Source organism: Heptranchias perlo, chromosome 24 (genome assembly GCF_035084215.1).
Source record: "Heptranchias perlo isolate sHepPer1 chromosome 24, sHepPer1.hap1, whole genome shotgun sequence".
NCBI lineage: Eukaryota > Metazoa > Chordata > Chondrichthyes > Hexanchiformes > Hexanchidae > Heptranchias > Heptranchias perlo.
The window spans coordinates 36,009,712-36,027,873 of NC_090348.1; the positions used below are offsets into that span (position 1 = coordinate 36,009,712).

At 40.1% G+C, this 18,162-nt stretch overlaps 1 protein-coding gene across 8 annotated transcripts in view; it reads left to right on the plus strand.

Moving 5' to 3' along the window:
- Positions 1-18,162, plus strand: part of upf2 (UPF2 regulator of nonsense mediated mRNA decay) — a 148,288-nt gene that overhangs the window by 24,915 nt on the left and 105,211 nt on the right. For all 8 annotated transcript variants that reach the window (XM_068005073.1, XM_068005074.1, XM_068005075.1 and 5 more), the window contains 4 exons: positions 3,191-3,351; positions 3,705-3,902; positions 6,336-6,533; positions 11,311-11,414. In XM_068005073.1, coding sequence (XP_067861174.1) covers positions 3,191-3,351; positions 3,705-3,902; positions 6,336-6,533; positions 11,311-11,414 — 661 coding nt within the window. The remainder of the gene's footprint in view (positions 1-3,190; positions 3,352-3,704; positions 3,903-6,335; positions 6,534-11,310; positions 11,415-18,162) is intronic.

Consider the following 18,162-nt stretch of genomic DNA (forward strand, 5'->3'; position numbering starts at 1 on the left):
ATCCTTTTGCTTTTGATATGCCTTTGCTATCACTTTATATGTTGACTGCCAGTATTTTTTCATACTCTTGTTGATCCGTTGGCTTTTCTTCTATACTTTTGCTATTTCTCCTGTTTTTCCTTTTGTGTTAATAGCCTTAATATTATTTCGTATGCCTCCTGCTTAGACTTTACCTTTGACCCAATACTCCTGTTCATCCATGGAATTCATGTCTTTCTCGTACCCCTTTACTGATGGACAGAATGATTTTAGTCTGTAATATCTCACACTGAAATGTAGCCACTACTGATCTGTTGTCTTGTTTTCTTTTCCATCTAATAAACATGATGTAGGTCCACTTTCATCTATCTAAAATGTCCTCTTTTCCAGTCTGACACCTTTGTTTTTCACTGCGATTTTTCTTCATCTATTTTGCCTGTAAACATGATCTTTGTTCTCCTACCTTCAGGTTACTTGTCCTGATTTATTACCCAGGACCATATCTTGTACTGCATTTTTCCCCTTTGGACTCTTAGAATCTTTTTTTAAGAGAAAAACACCTGCTTATAACAGTCCTCCCAGAATTTATCATCTGTACTGCGCATTAATTCCATTAGAACTGCACTGTGGCTCTTGGCTCTGGTACAGGGTTACTCTTACCAAGGCTGTCGTATTGAAATGTTGCTGAAGGGCCTTTCGAAATCACATGGGCTAAATACTTGTCTCACAAGTACGATACAAGCAGCAGTGAGTTACTGTAAGCAGAGATGTATCATTGTATCCATTTTTGCCAGGAGCTGCCTGATTCTAGTTTAATCCCATTATATGTGAAACTATTATTAAAAATGTGACCTAGTCATCAGAATTTTGGCAATGCATCATTTTTGGCATGTGAAATTTTCATACTTGGTCTGTCAATACCCAGCATTACAATTATAGATTTCATTCTTCCCCTTCCAGTTTGGGTTTGTTCTTGGAGCGAGCATTTTGAATTGTGCAACACTAGAGTGAAGCACTGCTGGTAGGAATAACTTGGTGATGGATTAACATATCACATGGGAAGCGTAAGACAGTCTATTTTCTCTGCTTTGTAGCGTTTTGGTACTAATACACTAAATAAGTTCCGCTGACAGCACTAGTGGGGCCGCAGGAATGTATATCCCCTCCCTATCCCTCCTCAGTAATGAAAGGAAGATTACAAAATACTTTGTTCTTTACAAAATACCCTCAATTCTCATTATTACAATCTACCCTGATAATGCAACTATTAACAAACCCTACACCAGTTCCTTTCTCTCTCTGTATATATTTTCAGTCCATGTTTTACTTTGGTGGGTCACTAAAAAGAGTAAATGGAGGACAATTTGGCCCATTCTACCAAACCCCTGTTAGGTGTCAACCTTGGCTCAGTGGTAGCACTCTCACCTCTGAGTCAGAAGGTTGTGGGTCAAGTCCCACTCCACAGACTTGGCTGACACTTCATTGCAGTTCTGAGGGAGTGCTGCACAGATAGAGCTGCTGTCTTTTGGATGAGACCTTAAACCGAGGCCTCATCTGTACCCTCAAGTGGACGTAACATTCCTTGGCACTATTCAAAGAAAATGTGGGGAGTTCTTCCGGTGTCCTGGCCAAAGTTTATCCCCCCAACCAACATCACTAAAACAGATTATCTGGTCATTATCGCCTTGTTGTTTGTGGGACCTTGCTGTGTACAAATTGGTTTCTGCATTTCCCTACATTACAATAGTGATTACACATCAAAAAGTACATCATTGGCTGTGAAGCACTTTGGGATGTCCTGAGGTCATGAAAGGTGCTATATAAATGCAAGTTCTTCCTTTCTTTATTTAATCTACTTTTTTGAATTCCTTCCCATTTGACCACCATTCTTGGGGTTATCTGGACTACTTCTGGTTCGTTATTTCTTTTTACTTTTGAAAAGCTCTGATTTGGATGCAAACCTCTTGTCCGTTTATTTCTCACCAGTTGACATTCTACAATGGAAGTCCAATATTGCTTGGACAACTCTTATTATTTCTCAATTCAGTCAAGAGGAACACCACCTTCAATAACCTCTTCTCTAATGTGTGTTATGTACTAGATTTTTATAGTAAAGATTATTTATTTTTTTATATTAGTTAAAATTGTACACTTGTGTAACGCTCTTCAGTATATTATACATTGTTCATGGCGCCTGTCATTAATCATGACCCAGTAAACCTCAGCCTGATTTCTAAGAATCCTTCTGTTCAAATATCAAATACTGCATGCACTAAAATCAAAAAAACAATCAGAAACTTGACCTCATCCAACTTGGCTCCAGTTATTGTTCTTGAAGACCTTTTTTGTTTTCTGTTCTCCCAAGTGACTGGGAAGGCCTTGAGCAGATATATTTGGTGCCACATTGTGGCCAAAACTTGCATTACATCCCACTCATAACAGGTAGTCTTGTCCTTATGAAATAATACGTTTGCAAATTTATTTTGAGTAATTTGTAGTTTTGAATAATCATTTTTCAAACTGAAATTCAGCTGAAGTTACTTTCTTTTGTTTGTAAGTTTTGTAGTGGTTTTCAACTTTTCCTAAGGTTGGTGTGGGAATTCAATCAGACTTCAGTTTATTCAGGTATTCAGTTTAGATGCATTCTAGTCTAGGGATGAGCTAGCCATTAATAGTAATATATTTTGGTGCTAAATTGAAAAATTAGGTATATAGCTTCTGTAGTGAAGGTTTAAATGAACCGATCTTTTGCTTTTACATGACCAATACACACCTATCCCAGTCAAGAAAGAATTAAGCTTGAAATCTGTTTTGGATCGCTTAATTTCTGTTCCATAAGTAGCAGTTGGAAAAAGTCATTTAGAGTGAAACTTGGTTGTGGTATCAGCAAAATGTATATGTCACATGGATATTTGCAATGCTCCCCATTCCCATCAGTTTAACCCATTTATTGTATACTGCCCATATGTGTTTTGGCTTTTTATTAATGGCTGACTAAAATGATTTAGTAGTTGCTAATCATTTGGAAATTGCTGTTTCATTAAAATATGGATGTACAAATTTGGTTCCTCAATTGATTTTCAAAATTCACCATTTTTCAACTTTTGGGGACAAATATTTGTGTATCGCACATGAGTACCATGACAGCAGAATCGAGCTGTGTGACCAGATTTCCTTTTAACTTACGTATTTGTGTTTTGTTTTCTATTAGGCGAATCTTGCATTCAAAAGGAGAGCTGAGTGAAGATCGGCACAAGCAGTATGAGGAATTTGCCACCTCGTACCAGAAGCTGTTAGCTAACACACAGAGTCTGGCTGATTTGTTGGATGAGAACATGCCTGAACTACCCTTAGATAAATCTGCACAGGAAGGTACGGTTGTCCATCACAGTGTTGGTGTTGCGGTGGCAGAGAATAAAGTGTGAACTCTGTGGCACCATCCAATTATGTGACAGTGTCCCTATTCCATCAACAGTTTATAGTCATTTGTATTCAGACAAGCAGTGAAAATGCAGGTCACAGCCTTGGAAGACTTCTGTTGGTGAAAATGCCCCTCTTTGTACTGTAGGGCAGTTTCATCAACAGAAGGCAAAAAAGAATGTGGCTTTGAAAATCCAATACAAAAAGCTCCATAAATGTATTTGCTAGATTGATATGAACAGCCACTAGGTGTCACTAAATAACAGTTGTTGCATCGAATGAAGTTCTGTAATTTTATTTAACAGAACATGGCACTGGTATTGACATCTTCACACCTGGAAAACCTGGAGAATATGACCTTGATGGAGGAATCTGGGAGGATGAAGATGCACGCAATTTCTATGAAAACCTAATTGACCTGAAAGCATTTGTACCTGCCATATTGTTCAAAGATAATGATAAGAACTCACAAAACAAAGATGCCAGCAAAGATGATTCAAAAGGTAATGCAGTGTGTGGGTACTTAATGGCAAATCCATTTTTTTTTTATATTTGAGTGGAATTATAAGAAGTGCCAGTGGCTTTGTTTGAAGCCTTGAATTTTTTGCTTAGCCTGAGACTGTGTATTCCAAGATAATTTAAGATATGTCCAATGGCTCTATAGGTTGCCTTAACATACTGTCACTTCCTGGTGTTCAACTGTGGATCACCATGTGGTAAGTATGCAGTTATATGGAGGTGAGCACACCAGCCTCGGTGTGATATAATGTGGTTCATGTCTTCATACAACAGTAGTTTTTTTTTAACAAATATGTTACAACTGAGAAAAGAGAAAAAGCACCCATTTTGTTTGTTGGGTGCACTTTTGTCACTTGCTTGTTTGGCATCAGCATTTTGCCCCAATTTTCAATCATTTTTCAGGATTCAAAGAAATTTGACGGAGCTTTATCTTGGAAGTTAATCTTGAGGTTATTCGAGTTGGGTGGAGTCTGTGATAGTGAAATTATACATACTTTTGTCGGAAGGAGCAGAACTGTTCTTGTGAGTGACCCCTTCTCGGTCCGTGAACCCGTATTGCCATAATGTATTGAGTAGATTCCATCACCAGTTTGTTTTATATTGGCTGATACATCTAAAGGACAAATGGGCTCATAGTTACTGGAATGTCAATGGGTCTCAATAGCACATCAGCAAACTAAAACTGCAGTAGGCTTGTATTTCATCATTTCATGAACCTGAGGCAGCATGAGTGATGAGCAAAGTTAATGTGTGATGTATGTAGGGAAAACCAAGGTGTCCGATTCTATCTTGATGACACAGTCTGCTGCTCCAATTGCATTTTGCAAACCTGATTGTTTAATTGCAACAAATTATGTCATATTTAATCTTATCACTGAGATTTAATTGAGCTAAAAATATCTGATGTGTACACGTATTGAAATAAAACAAGCGGAATTCACTTTTAAAAAATTATGGTGCAACCTAGAATAGTTTTGTTATTGCACACAGATTTTATTAATTTGATATAGTTTAGAAGTCTGGCAATAGTGCGTGTTGAAACTTTGATAGGCCACAGAGAATTTTTTTTTTTTGAGGACTGTTCATCAGTGCCCTTTTCAAGTGATTATGACCTAATAATCTCTGCTGACAGCAATTTGGAGCAGTGGTTCTTGATAACTCAAGGGAGCAGGAGTCAATGCCTGTATTGAGTGTTTCTGCCCTACTAATGGTGTCACAGACTATTATTACACAATGACTGTTTCTTGAGATAAATTGCCAAAAGTTATGGCATATCTTTGGTTGTAACTTTTTTTCCACTTTGACCAACATAATTTTTAATAATGTTATGTTCTTTCAATGATGACTGTACTGCATAATGTTCAAACCCTATTAACCAAAAGTTGAAAGTTATAAAGTTTCTGTGTTCATTCTCCAACCATGTTATGGATTTTTAGGGTGCACAGAATATTTTGGCAGCCCTTTTGTCAGTGCTCACTCATTGCATTCTCAGTTGATTCAATAATATGAGAATAGGACTCTAAACAGTGAGTTTGCCAGCTTGTGTTTGTCAATGAAGAGCATTATCAAGTCCAGTCAAATTGATCATTTGTGTGGCTGAGCTGCATCTAACCTCTACATGGAACTGAGATTGCTGTTTGCATTTTACGTTTTAATATTTCCATGTTTCTAGAATGAAATCATTTTTAGAGACAGGGAAATGTCATTAGGCCCAACAAGCCTGTCCCATTTGAATTGTCTGTTTTGACAGCATAGGGTTGCTAGCTGTTGATTTGGTCTATCACAGATATGTTCCTGTGTATCAATTGAATTTTGTCTTTCAATTCATATGTTTTGCATTGAGAAAAGAGACCTGGCTCTCTGGTGATGGTACTAAATCATCCAGGGCAGAAAGTACCAGCTTTGATCCCTGGTCTGTTCTGAATTAGTTGTACTCAAATAAGGTAGTGTGTGTGGCACCCACATTCCAGGGCTGGTGAGGGGAAAAAATCAGCCGAGTTTTGTATAGATGATTGCCAACCAGTAACCCTTTCTGCAAAGTGCAAGTAGATGGATGTCATATGCATATTGGATTTGGCTCAGCTGTGACATGCTGCAGTTAAATAACCTGCTTACAAGTGAAGGATGGGTAAATTTACAACGATTGTTGGTACCTATGCAGCTGTAACCAACTTGAGGTGCCATCTTTAGGAAAAGGGAGGAAATTGAAGAGGGAAAAGAAAGATGATTATGTTCCTATGTGAAATGTGGTTGGTGGTTTGGGGGAAAAAATAGCCAGAATTTTGATCAGTTAAAGCAGCATAGAGGAATATCCAAGTATAGCTTTCCCTGTTTTAGTATCTATTGCATTTTATGCTGTAAATAATAGTTGATTTTTGAAAGAAATGGGCCACTGTGAATGTCACTTTTTTTAACAGATTCTAAAGATGGAAAAGATTTTAAAGATTCCAAAGATGGAAAGGATTCTAAAGATGGAAAGGATTCCAAAGAGTTGGTTGCTACGGAGGAGCTGGAGCTGGAACTAGAGAATCTGGATATTAATGATGAAATAATAGTAGAAGAAGAAGGAACAGATGAAACAGAAGACCTTAGTCAAAAACTTCTGGATGAGCATGGTAACAGTATATTTTTAACTACTTTAACTAACCTGTACTGGCTGTTACTCCCACTGTGTGGCTGAGCTGCATCTAACCTCCACATGGAACTGAAATTGCTGTTTGCATTTACGTTTTAATATTTTCCTTGTTTATAGAACAAAATAATTTTTAGGAACAGGGAAATGTCATTAGGCCCAACAAGCCTGTCTCTTTTGACCGCATAAGGTTGCTCTCTGGTCTTTCACAGATATGTTCCTGTGTATCAACACCCTTGAGTTTTGATATTACTTGGAAGAAGTAATTTTCTGCTTTGCCTATCAGAGGGCTGAATAGTCTAGACTCCATTCCCTTCCCTAAGGCAAAGAAAATCTACATTTGGGCGTTTATCAGGCAGAATGTATTCTTACTTTAAAAAAAAAAATCTGACTGGGTGTGGAATTCTGGAGAGTTAAGCGTGGTGATGATTACACCAGGAAAAATTGGAGGACATGATGGCTGGGAGCTTTGTTTGAAACTCCTCTTTTTTAAAAAAAAATCTACTTTTGCTCCCTGCCTGTGTCTGATTTTAAGTGGGCAATGGGAGCTATGTAAGCTCTGATTCTTGTGTTTAGAAACTCCACTGAAACTAATATAACTGGCTTTTTAAAAACCAGCTTGACAGATACTGGGAAACTGGACGGACTGGTGTTACCCCTATTTGGGAGTGCCTTTGTGGTCCAATGCAAAATGTTTGGGCCAGCTATAATCCACAGATGGTATGTTATGTGCCACTACAGTAATTCTCTTCCTATCTAGACCAAAATGAAGCAGTAACCTAGCCAGGTAGTGAAAACTGATGACTCTCTATAGTAGTTACAATCTACGTGTTAATACTTTTGACATAATAATGACACAGTCGGTTATGATATGGTATTTTTCAATTAGTTGGCTGAGAGAATTTTTGTTAATTTGTTGAGGTTTTTTTAATACTTAAAATATTTTATCTTAGCTCTTCTGTATAAATGGAGTTTTTAGATACTAATATGATAGTGGATGTAACTTTTCACTTAATTTTATTCTAAATGTTTAGCTAGATATCAGCAATCTTAATTCTGCATCTTCCACATGCTAGGTTCTGGTGAAGCCTTGGTGTTGAGCACATTGTAGGTAGGTGTTGCTACATGTGCGTTATTCCAAAGCAATATAAAGCCCCCAGAGCCTGTGTCATTCTGCTAGTTCATTTTTTTTTTTCCCCCAGCTGAAATCTCCTTTACTCCTTGCATCAGAGCTCTTGTTGAAAAATGTTAGGGACAAAGTTTCTACCGTTTCATTAAGAAGCGATTATATTTGAATATCAAACATTCTGACAGAGTACCGGACAACAGCCTGTTGAGTTTTTGAATCTTTTGATAGTTTTCTAGGAGCCTAAAATGTTGATGTTGGGTGAGGAACCTCCAGAAAATATTGTATTAGGCTGTCCTTTTCCGGACAAGCACACAAAAGGAAGAATTGAAATGTTCTATATAGTAACACTAATCAATTCCAATGCTGTCTAGAGACTAAGCCACAAAATTGAATTTTACAGTCTGCACTGTATCCTTTGGCACTGATGCATGCACTGCATCACAAACATCAAAATCTAAGTGCCTCCATAGTGGGGTAGCATGCCTGCACATCATCTGCCAAAAGTTTTAAATTACACCTGTGTTTAAAAAAAAATTGTTGAACAAAATACTTGTGACTTAAACATGGTATTATGAATTGGCAAATTACCATCTGTTCAGGAACTGCACCTGTCAGGAGTGGCTGCACATCTGTCCTTCATTGATAGACAACAAGTACAGTCAACCCAAGAAATTCAGTCAGGCATTGCTGAGCGTGCAATAGTACCATTTGGCGCCCAGGGAACACTAGCACAGCAAGGTGCTGAGGACGCCATTATGTTAAATTGGTGGGGACTTGGTTGGAGTTTCTTTATTCTCAGAATGGTATGCGTCCTCTACACCATATCCCTGTAAAGATACAATAAGCATAAATACTCATATTGAGAATAAAACTACATGTTCAGATGTCAGATACATTTCCAAATTCTGGATTTCTGACAAAAAGGGGTCGCAGTTGCAAGGTGGTAGGCCTCCAGCCCACACCAACCTGTCACTAAGCACCCTGGAGTTGATGATCAGTAAGCGTGGTACACAACATTGGGCTAGGATGTTAAGGTGACTGGCACATATAGCTGCCTTGCATAGAAACTCCGACTTGGAATGACAGCTGTATTGTGATTGCTTCTGAAGCCTATACCTCCACCTGGCAGAACACTCATTTGATGGGGTATATGATGTGCCTTTGCTGTAGTCAGGAGAATAAAGGCAATGCACATTTTATGGTGAGTTGTGCTGATGTTGAGATGTTTCTGGTATCTGCTGTCTGCCTCGAGGGTGAACTCGTGCTTGTCACTTATCTAATAACTATTCATGTGGGACGTGGAGACAAAAGTAAGGTGTTTCTTTGGGGTCGAGGTGACTCCAGGATGTTACACCTGGTGCTGGAGGATTGGATTCAAGCTATCCCTTTGTGACAGACTTTATAAATTGATATCTATGCCAGGCCACATTGAATGATTGACCAGCTTGTCTGGCTTATTAATTGCACCTGGTTGAACTGCTTCTGGGAGCTGGCATTCCTTCCATTTGGCCCTAGGTAACCATGCAAGCCAGTGTCTTAACAGGTAGTTTGGCCCTGGCTGGATGAGCAGTTGGAAGCTTATCTTGCTTTGATGGTAAACTTGATGGTCCCGAAGTCTAACTAGCCTGTTTTGAAGATTTATCCATGGTGATGGCTTTCCACGTGTGTCAGACACTGAGATGACCAAGAAAAAAGTGTTTCCTGTGCACCAAATGGACAGATGCTCAGCAGTGTTTGGCCATGGCTGGATATTCTTGATGTGGAGATGCCGGTGATGGACTGGGGTGGACAAATGTAAGGAGTCGCACAACACCAGGTTATAGTCCAACAGCTTTATTTGAAATCACAAGCTTTCGGAGCTTTGCTCCTTCGTCGGGTGAAGTGTCAGGTTCACCTGACGAAGGAGCAAAGCTCCGAATGGATATTCTTGAGCTGACAATACTTATCTGTCGTCTTCTGAACAATGCAGGAAGCACAGGCAGCTACTCCTTACTAGTGCAGTTTGTGAGCCGACATATTTAACTGAGCAATGTTTTTATATTTTTACCCTCCCCTCTGCTTTAATTGCTCCTTTTCCAGTGAAGCGCACCATTCTGCTCCCTAGCCTCTGCCAATATTGAGTGGCAAGGAGTTGCATGAGAGTAATTTGCATTGACAGTGTTGTTCTCTACCCATAAAGAAGTATTTAGCATCTGCCTGTGACACCTTCCCAAATCACGTAGCCAACCTTGGCTACTAACGGTTTTGGGAAATCTTGAGCATGAAGCCACGTCCTACCACCCAGTGGTCCATCCCAAAGCCTGCAAATCTATCAGTAACACCTTTTTGTTTAATGGTTCAGTGGTAAAATGTTTTGGAACAGGTAACTTAATCTCTTGGTAGTGAAGATGAACTGTATGGTCAATTGTTCACCCACCACTGAGTTGACGATCTCAATTGAACTGCTGTGGAGATACATTGAGAAGATGCAATCTGACCTCTGTTGTCATGGATCCCTTGACTGGCTCAGAGCAATTATTGTGGAGGTCTGGAGCAGATTGTCTGCTTATTCTCTTGGTTGCAGATAACTGGGATAGAAGAGGTTTTGTTCGTAACTTTCAAGAAAAAAAACATAATGCAAAATATTGAAGTGTGCCATTAAGACGTAGCAGCATTATACTGATACTGCCTCAATAATACTTTTTTGTCATGACTTCCCCTGTCTCTGATTTGTCACACTGCTTGTCCGACATCCAGTACTGAATGAGCAGAAATTTCCTCCAACTGAGTATTGGGAAGACTGAAGCCATTGCCTTCGGTCCTCGCCACAAACTCTAGTCCCTTGCCACCGACTCCATCCCACTCCCTGGCCACTGTCTGAGGCTGAACCAGTTTGCAACCTTGGCGTCCTATTTGGCCCTGAGATGAGCTTCTGACCACCCATCCGCTCCCATCACCAAGACCATCTACTTCCATCTCCATAACATCGCCCACCTCCGCCCCTGCCTCAGCTCATCTGTTGTTGAAACCCCCATCCATGCCTTTGTTACCTCTAGACTCTAGACTCTACTATTCCGATGCTCTTCTTGCCGGCCTCCCATTGTCCACGTTCCTTAAACTCTGCTGCCCGTATCCTAACTTGAACCAAGTCCCGTTCACCCATCACCCCTGAGCTCGCTGACCTACATTGGCTCCTGGTCTGGCAACACCTGGATTTTAAAATTTTCATCCTTGTTTTCAAATCCCTCTATGACCTCGCTCCTCCCCATCTCTAACTTCTTCCAGCCCTACACCCTCCAAGATCTTTGCATTCCTCCAATTCTGGCCTCTTGCGCATCCCTGATTTTAATCATTCCACCGTTGGCGGCCGTGTCTTCAGCTACCTAGGCACTAAGCTCTGGAATTCCCTCCCTAACCTCTCTACCTCTCTCTCTTCCTTTAAAATACTCTTTAAAACCTACCTCCTTCTTTTGGTCACCTATCTTAACATCTCCTTTTGTAGCTTGGTGTCAAATATTGTTTGATAATGCTCCTGTGAAGCTCTTTTTACTATATTAAAGGCGCTATATAAATGCAAGTTGTTGTTGGTCCTGTTTTTAAGTGTGAAAATACCTTTGTCCTCTGAATCTGCCTAATGCTGATTATATTACAGAACAAGATGAAGAAGAAGCCAGCACCGGTTCTCATCTGAAACTGATAGTGGATGCTTTTCTGCAGCAGCTACCCAACTGTGTCAACCGTGACCTGATAGACAAGGTGAATTAGAATCCTGTTTCGTACAGAAACTTTACGGAACTTGTACAGCTACGTTTTGTTTATATGTATGACTTCGCTTATCTGCTATTAACTATTTGGAAATTGCAGAATTTCCTTTGCAGCTGGTGTGACTACTTAACAACAGGATAAACTTCTGTTGTGTATTATATATTAAGTATGGATTTTGAAAAATTTCCGGCCAAGACTCCCTGCATTTCAACTACAGATCAGAGTAGTTCAGGTCAACTGCAATGTTCCTCTGAACTAACCACGAGGAGGTGCATAAGAGTAGGCTCAAGACAATTTTCTTCATTTTTGGGGTTCTTATTTGAACATAGGAACATAAGAAATAGGAGCAGGAGCAGGAGTAGGCCATACGGCCCTTCGAGCCTGCTCTGCCATTCAATAAGATCATGGCTGATCTTCTACCTCAACTCCATTTTCCCGTCCTATCCCCATTTCCCTTGATTCCCTTAGTGTCCAGATATCCATCAATCTCAGCCTTGAATATATTCAATGACTCAGCATCCGAAACCCTCTGGGGTAGAGAATTCCAAAGATTCACAACCCTCTGAGTGAAGAAATTTTTCCTCATCTCGGTCCTAAATAGCCAACCCCTTATCTTGAGACGATGACCCTTAGTTCTAGACTCTCCAGCCATGGGAAACAGCCTCTCAGCATCTACCCTGTCAAGCCCTCTCAGAATCTTATGTTTCAATAAGATCACCTCTCATTCTTCTAAACTCCAGAGGATGTAGGCCCATTCTACTCATTCTCTCCTCATAGGACAACCCTCTCATCCCAGGAATCAATCAAGTGAACCTTTGTCACACCGCCTCTAAGGCAAGTATATCTTTCCTTAGATAAGGAGACCAAAATTGTACACAGTACTCCAGGTGCGGACTCACCAGAGTCCTACATAATTGCAGCATGACCTTCTTACTGTTATACTCCGACCCCTTTGCAATATAGGCTAACACACCATTTGCCTTCCTATAATTGCTTGCTGTACCTGCATGTTAACTTTCTGTGATTCATACGAATTAAGAGCAGGAGTAGGCCATTTGAGCCTGCTCTGCCATTTGATAAAATCCTGGCTGATCTGATTGTGACCTCAACCCTACTTTCCCGTCTACCTACTATAACCTTTGACTCCCTTATTAATCAGGAATCTATCTAACTCAGCCTTAAAAATATTCAATGACCCTGCCTCCACCACTCTCTGGGGAAGGGAGTTCCACAGCCTTACGACTCTGAGAGAAAAAATTTCTCCTCATCTCCATCTTACATGGGAGACCCCTTATTTTTAAACTGTGGCCCCTAGTTCTGGTCTCTCCCACAAGGGGAAACATCTCCTCAGCATCTACCCCTTCTAGTCCCCTCAGGACCTTATATGTTTCTATAAGATCACCTCTCATTCTTCTAAAGTCCAGTGTATGCAGGCCCAACTTGTCCAACCTTTCCTCATAAGGTAATCCCCTCATCCCAGGAATCAGTCGAGTGAACCTTCTCTGAAACGCCTAAGATTCAGGTACAAGTTCACCCAAATCCCTCTGACTACCAACATTTCTTAGTTTCTCCCCTTCTAATACAAAAAATTCTGCTTTTCTATTCTTCCTACCAAAGTGGATAATTTCACATTTCCCCACATTATACTCCATCTGCCACCTTCTCGCCCCCCACTTAACCTGTCTATAATCCCTTTACAACCTCTTTGCGTCCTCCTCACAGCTTACTTTCCCACCTCGCTTTGTATCGTCAGCAAACTTGGGTACTTTACACTTGGTTCCCTTATCTAAGTCATTGATATATATTGTAAGCAGCTTCGGCCCAAGCACTGATGCTTGCAGCACCCCACAAGTTACAACCTGCCAACCTGTGGCCCATTTATTCCTACTCTGTTTTCTGTCCATTAACCAATCCTCAATCCACACAATTATATTGTCCCCAATCCCATGAGCCCTAATCCTGTGTAACAACCTCTTGTGCGGCATCTTATTGAATGCCTTTTGAAAATCCAAATATACTACATTCACTGGTTCCCTGTTATCTGCACTGCTAGTTATACCCTCAAAAATCTCTAAATGATTTGTCAAACACTATTTCCCTTTCATAAAACCGTGTTGATTCTGCCGAATCATATTATGATTTTCTAAATGCCCTTTTACTACGTCCTTAATAATAGATTCTAGCATTTTCCCTGGTGCCTCAGGTGAGAGTGGGAATTTGGCTGTGTTTGTGTGAAAGAAGGTGGGGATCGTATTTGCATCTTGTCTCACAGTGGGATACTGCAGTGGTGCTTTAATGTTTATGCTACGTATGCAACATAGAATATATTTTACATCCTTTCGATAATCCACCCAATGTATGGCATTATTTCTGGTTCCACCAATGGTAGCAAAAAAAATCATTACAATGCTGCCATTTTGAAAATCCTCTTCAGAGATTCAAGGTCCAATTTTACAAATGCACTACCAGTGGGAGACTTGACCATCAGCCGTGCAAATTCGGAAATCGTAGGCACGTTGCCTATGATTTTTCGTGCATCAAAATGAATAGACAGAAAATTGTGGTTACTACATCCAAGATTTCCTGATTACATGAGACTGGCAGGCGAAGCTTGCCGCTGGTAGTATTTTTTTTGTTAAATGGACCCTTAAGTGTTTTCTCTGCCCAAAGTTGGAGCAATTTTAACATTCTTCTTCAAATGAGATTTTTTTTCTCTGAGACTAAGAATGTTGATAAAAATGTGATGCTACCTTTTTGAAAAAAAATCAAAACCTATGTGGCAATGGGACATTCAGTACTGCATTTCCTTGAACCATAGACGTTGACAGCACTGAAGGGGGCCATTTAATTATCATTCTGTGCTGGCTCTTTGCTGCAGCAGTCCAAAACTAATCTCTCGGCCCTGCCATAGTCTTGTATCTTGCTCTGCTTCAAATATTTATTTGGTTTGCTCTTAAAAGATGCAGTGGTCACTGCCTTTGCCATTCTCTGGCAAAGCATTCCATGCTCCAATGACTGTGTGAAGAAATTTCTCCTAACATTTCTCCTCACTTTCTGACCATTTTAAATTGATAACAGAGAGGTTTGATGAGGACAATGTGGTTGATGTATATACGGACTTTTAAAAGGTGATTTATAAAGTGCCACATAATAGGCTTGTCAGCAAAATTGAATCCCATGGAATAAAAGGGGCAGTGGCAGTGTGGATACAAAATTGTCCAAGTGACAGGAAACTGAGAGTAGTGGTGACTGGTTGTTTTTTGGACTGGAGGAAGGTATACAGAAGTGTTCCCCAGGGGTCTGTACTAGGACCACTGCTTTTTTTGATATATATTAATGACTTGGTCTTGGACTTGGGTGTACAGGGCACAATTTCAAAATTTGTGGATGACACAAAACTTGGAAGTGTAGTAAACAGTGAGGAGGATAATAACAGACTTCAAGGGGACATGGACAGGCTGGTGGAATGGGCAGACACGCGGCTGATTAAATTTAATGCAGAGAAGTGCGAAGTGATACATTTTGGCAGGAAGAATGAGGAGAGGCAGTATAAACTTAAATGGTAGAGTTCTAAAGGGGGTGCAGGAACAGAAACAGAGAGACCTGGGGGTATATGTGCACAAATCTTTGAAGGTGGCAGGACAGGTTATGAAAGCAGATAAAAAAGCATGCGGGAACCTGGGCTTTACAAATAGAGACATAGAGTACAAAAGCAAGGCAGTTATGTTGAACCTTTATAAAACACTGGCTCGGCCACAACTGGAGTATTGTGTCCAATTCTGGGTATCGCACTTTAGGAAGGATGTGAAGGCCTGAGAGAGGGTGCAGAAGAGATTTACTAAAATGATTCCAGGGATGAGGGACTTTGGTTAAGTGGATAGACTGGAGAAGCTGGGGTTGTTCTCCTTTGAACAGAAAAGGTTGTGAGGAGCTTTGATAGAAGTATTCAAAATCATGAAGAGTTTAGATAAAGTAAATAAAGAGAAACTGTTCTCATTGGCTGAGAACTAGAGGATACAGATTTAAGGTGATTGGCAAAAGAACCAAAGGCGACATGAGGAAAAGCTTTTTTATGCAGAGTGGTTAATATCTGGAATGTGCTGCTTGAAAGGATGGTGGAAGCAGGCTCAATCATGGCTTTTAGAAAGGAATTGGATAAATACTTGAAGAGAAAAAGTTTGCAGGTTTATGGGGAAAGAGCGGGGAATGGGGTTAACTGGATTGCTCTTACAAAGAGCCATCAGAGGCTCGATGTGCCGAATGACTGCCTCCTCTGCTGTAACCATTCTTTGGTTCTATGACTCCTTGTTGTTGACTCCCCTAAATCGCGTCAGTATTCTCTGTTCCAGTGGAAGGAGTCTCAGTACCTCATTTCTTTGCTCAGAACTATAGTTTCCAATTCCTGACATCATCCTGGTGAATCTGACCTATTCCGTTTCTGGTTTTAATGTCCTTTCTGTAAAGGGCTGTCCAATATTGCACACAATACTCTAACTGTGGTCTAACCTATGCTTTGAACAAATTGATAATTTCTTTACTCTTATTCTCTTTGCTCCTATTTATAAAACCCAAAATCCAACTGGCCTTTTTCATGGCTTTATCTACCTGCACTTGCTATTTCTGGGAGTGATGTATCCATCAGTTTCTCTGTTCATCCACACCCTTCAGCGTCTTTCAATTAAGTGTGTTCTCCCCTTCGTTCTTTTTCTTTCCTGAATGTCTTATCTCACACTTCACAAAATTAATTTACATCTGCCACCTGTCTGCTCGTTCCGCGAGCGTGTCTACACCTTCCTGAAGTATTTTACAGTCCACTTCGCTGGAATGTGCTGATTGAAAGGCTGGTGGATGCAGACTCAGTCGTGGCTTTCAGAAAGGAATTCGATAAATACTTGAAGAGGAAAAATGTGCAGGGCTACAGGGAAAGAGCGGGGGAATGGGACAAACTGGATTGCTCTTACAAAGAGCAGGCATAGGCTCGATGGGCCTACTTTTGTGTCATTAGCAAATTTTGAGATTATGCTGACTGCACCCAAATCCAAATCATCGATATGTACTGAGAATAAAAGTGGACCCAGCTCTAACCACTGGGATACACCACTCCTTCAATTCAAGCAACCCCGTTGACCTTAACTCTTCGTTCCCTGTCAGCCAACCAATTGTCTATCTATTTCCTTCGCAGCCATGTATCTGAATTTCGTGAGACCACTTAACGAACTCCTTTTGAAAATCCATTTACACTGCCTCTAATGCATTCCCTTTATTTGTCTAATTGGTCACTTCTTCAAAAAAATGTTACATTTGTCAAACGTTTGCCGTTGACATTCGTGCTGGCTGTTCTTGACTAACCCATGAATTTCGAAATGTTTACTAATTTTATCTCGAATTATGGATTGTAAGAGTTTATCCACAACTGATGGACTAACAGGCCTATAATTACATGGTTCATCTTTCTCTCCGTTCTTGGACAAAGTGTTACATCGGCTACTTGCCAGTGTGAAGTTGCAAGTGCCACTTTCTGCAGTGGAGTTGCTTTTCATTGATGCCACAAGTGTCTTAGCAGTACTCCCATCTTCCAGCAGTTACAAACATCATTGCATTTTTTTAAAAATGAAAACGCGTTGCACAAAGATTTTTGGGGGTGGTAAGAGTTTCCTCTATGCGCTGTGTGTAGCGTAATCTTCTCCCTTGGAGAGCGCATTATTTCTGTTTCTCAAACCAGAGATTACTTTGAATAAAAAGTACTCTACTTCGCCTGGTCTTGCCTTGCCTTTTAAGTGAGTCTGCTCTGTAGTGTACACTGAATAGTAATTTGCTACAAAAGGAAACTCTGTCTTTTTTGAAGTGCCAGGTATATTCAGATCCTATTTCACTGTTGTCCTTATTGCCTATTATCTGTGCCACTCAGCTTCTGCTTCTTCTTTACTCAGAATTTGCTGAGTTTATGACCATTCACTTGGAATTGTTGCTTTTGTATGTCACTGTTGAGATCCCTATGTGTTACCCACAGAAGTGATTTTCTATAGTTCCTAATGCTAATTTGTTGTGAATTGGAAAGAAATGCGCAAACAATTATGTAGTTTTCCTTTGTTGGCAGACATTCCTGAATTAATGGGGAGAAAAAATTGTAGCCTAGTTCCATATGCCTACCATTGTCTCCTGAAGGATTAATCTTTATGTTGCAATCTATTCTTTGACGATTAAGTGCAGAACAATTACAAATTAAATATTTACGTGTCTTTGTAGAACTTTTATTTTAGTCCACTAAATAATATTGAGGGTGAAATTCATTCCCCCCCCCCCCCCCCAACCCACAAATCCCCAATCAATCAGTCACTTCTGGTGGAAAAGTCAGTGCGACAATAAAACACACATTTTTTGAAAACAGGAAGCTTTTGAAAATTGGGAGCTCTTTAAATGGCTGTTTCTTAGAAATTGTTTGGGAGACTGACGATGAAGCCCTCAGTAGGCAGAAGCATTCACAAGTTATTTTTACTATGAAACTTTATAAATAATCCATTTGATCTTTGGGCAATAGCTCAGCCCAATCTCTACAAATGGCGGACAGGTTTGGCATTCATTTTAAGGAAAGATGCTTTGAATTTTTAAAATTGTAGTAAAATAATTTGACCTTTTGATTCAACGGCTACATCCTTTAAAGAAAAAATCTAAATGTCTTAAGCTTTTTTGTTTAAAATAATTCATATCCCTAAAACAAAAGCAAAATTCTGCGGTTCTG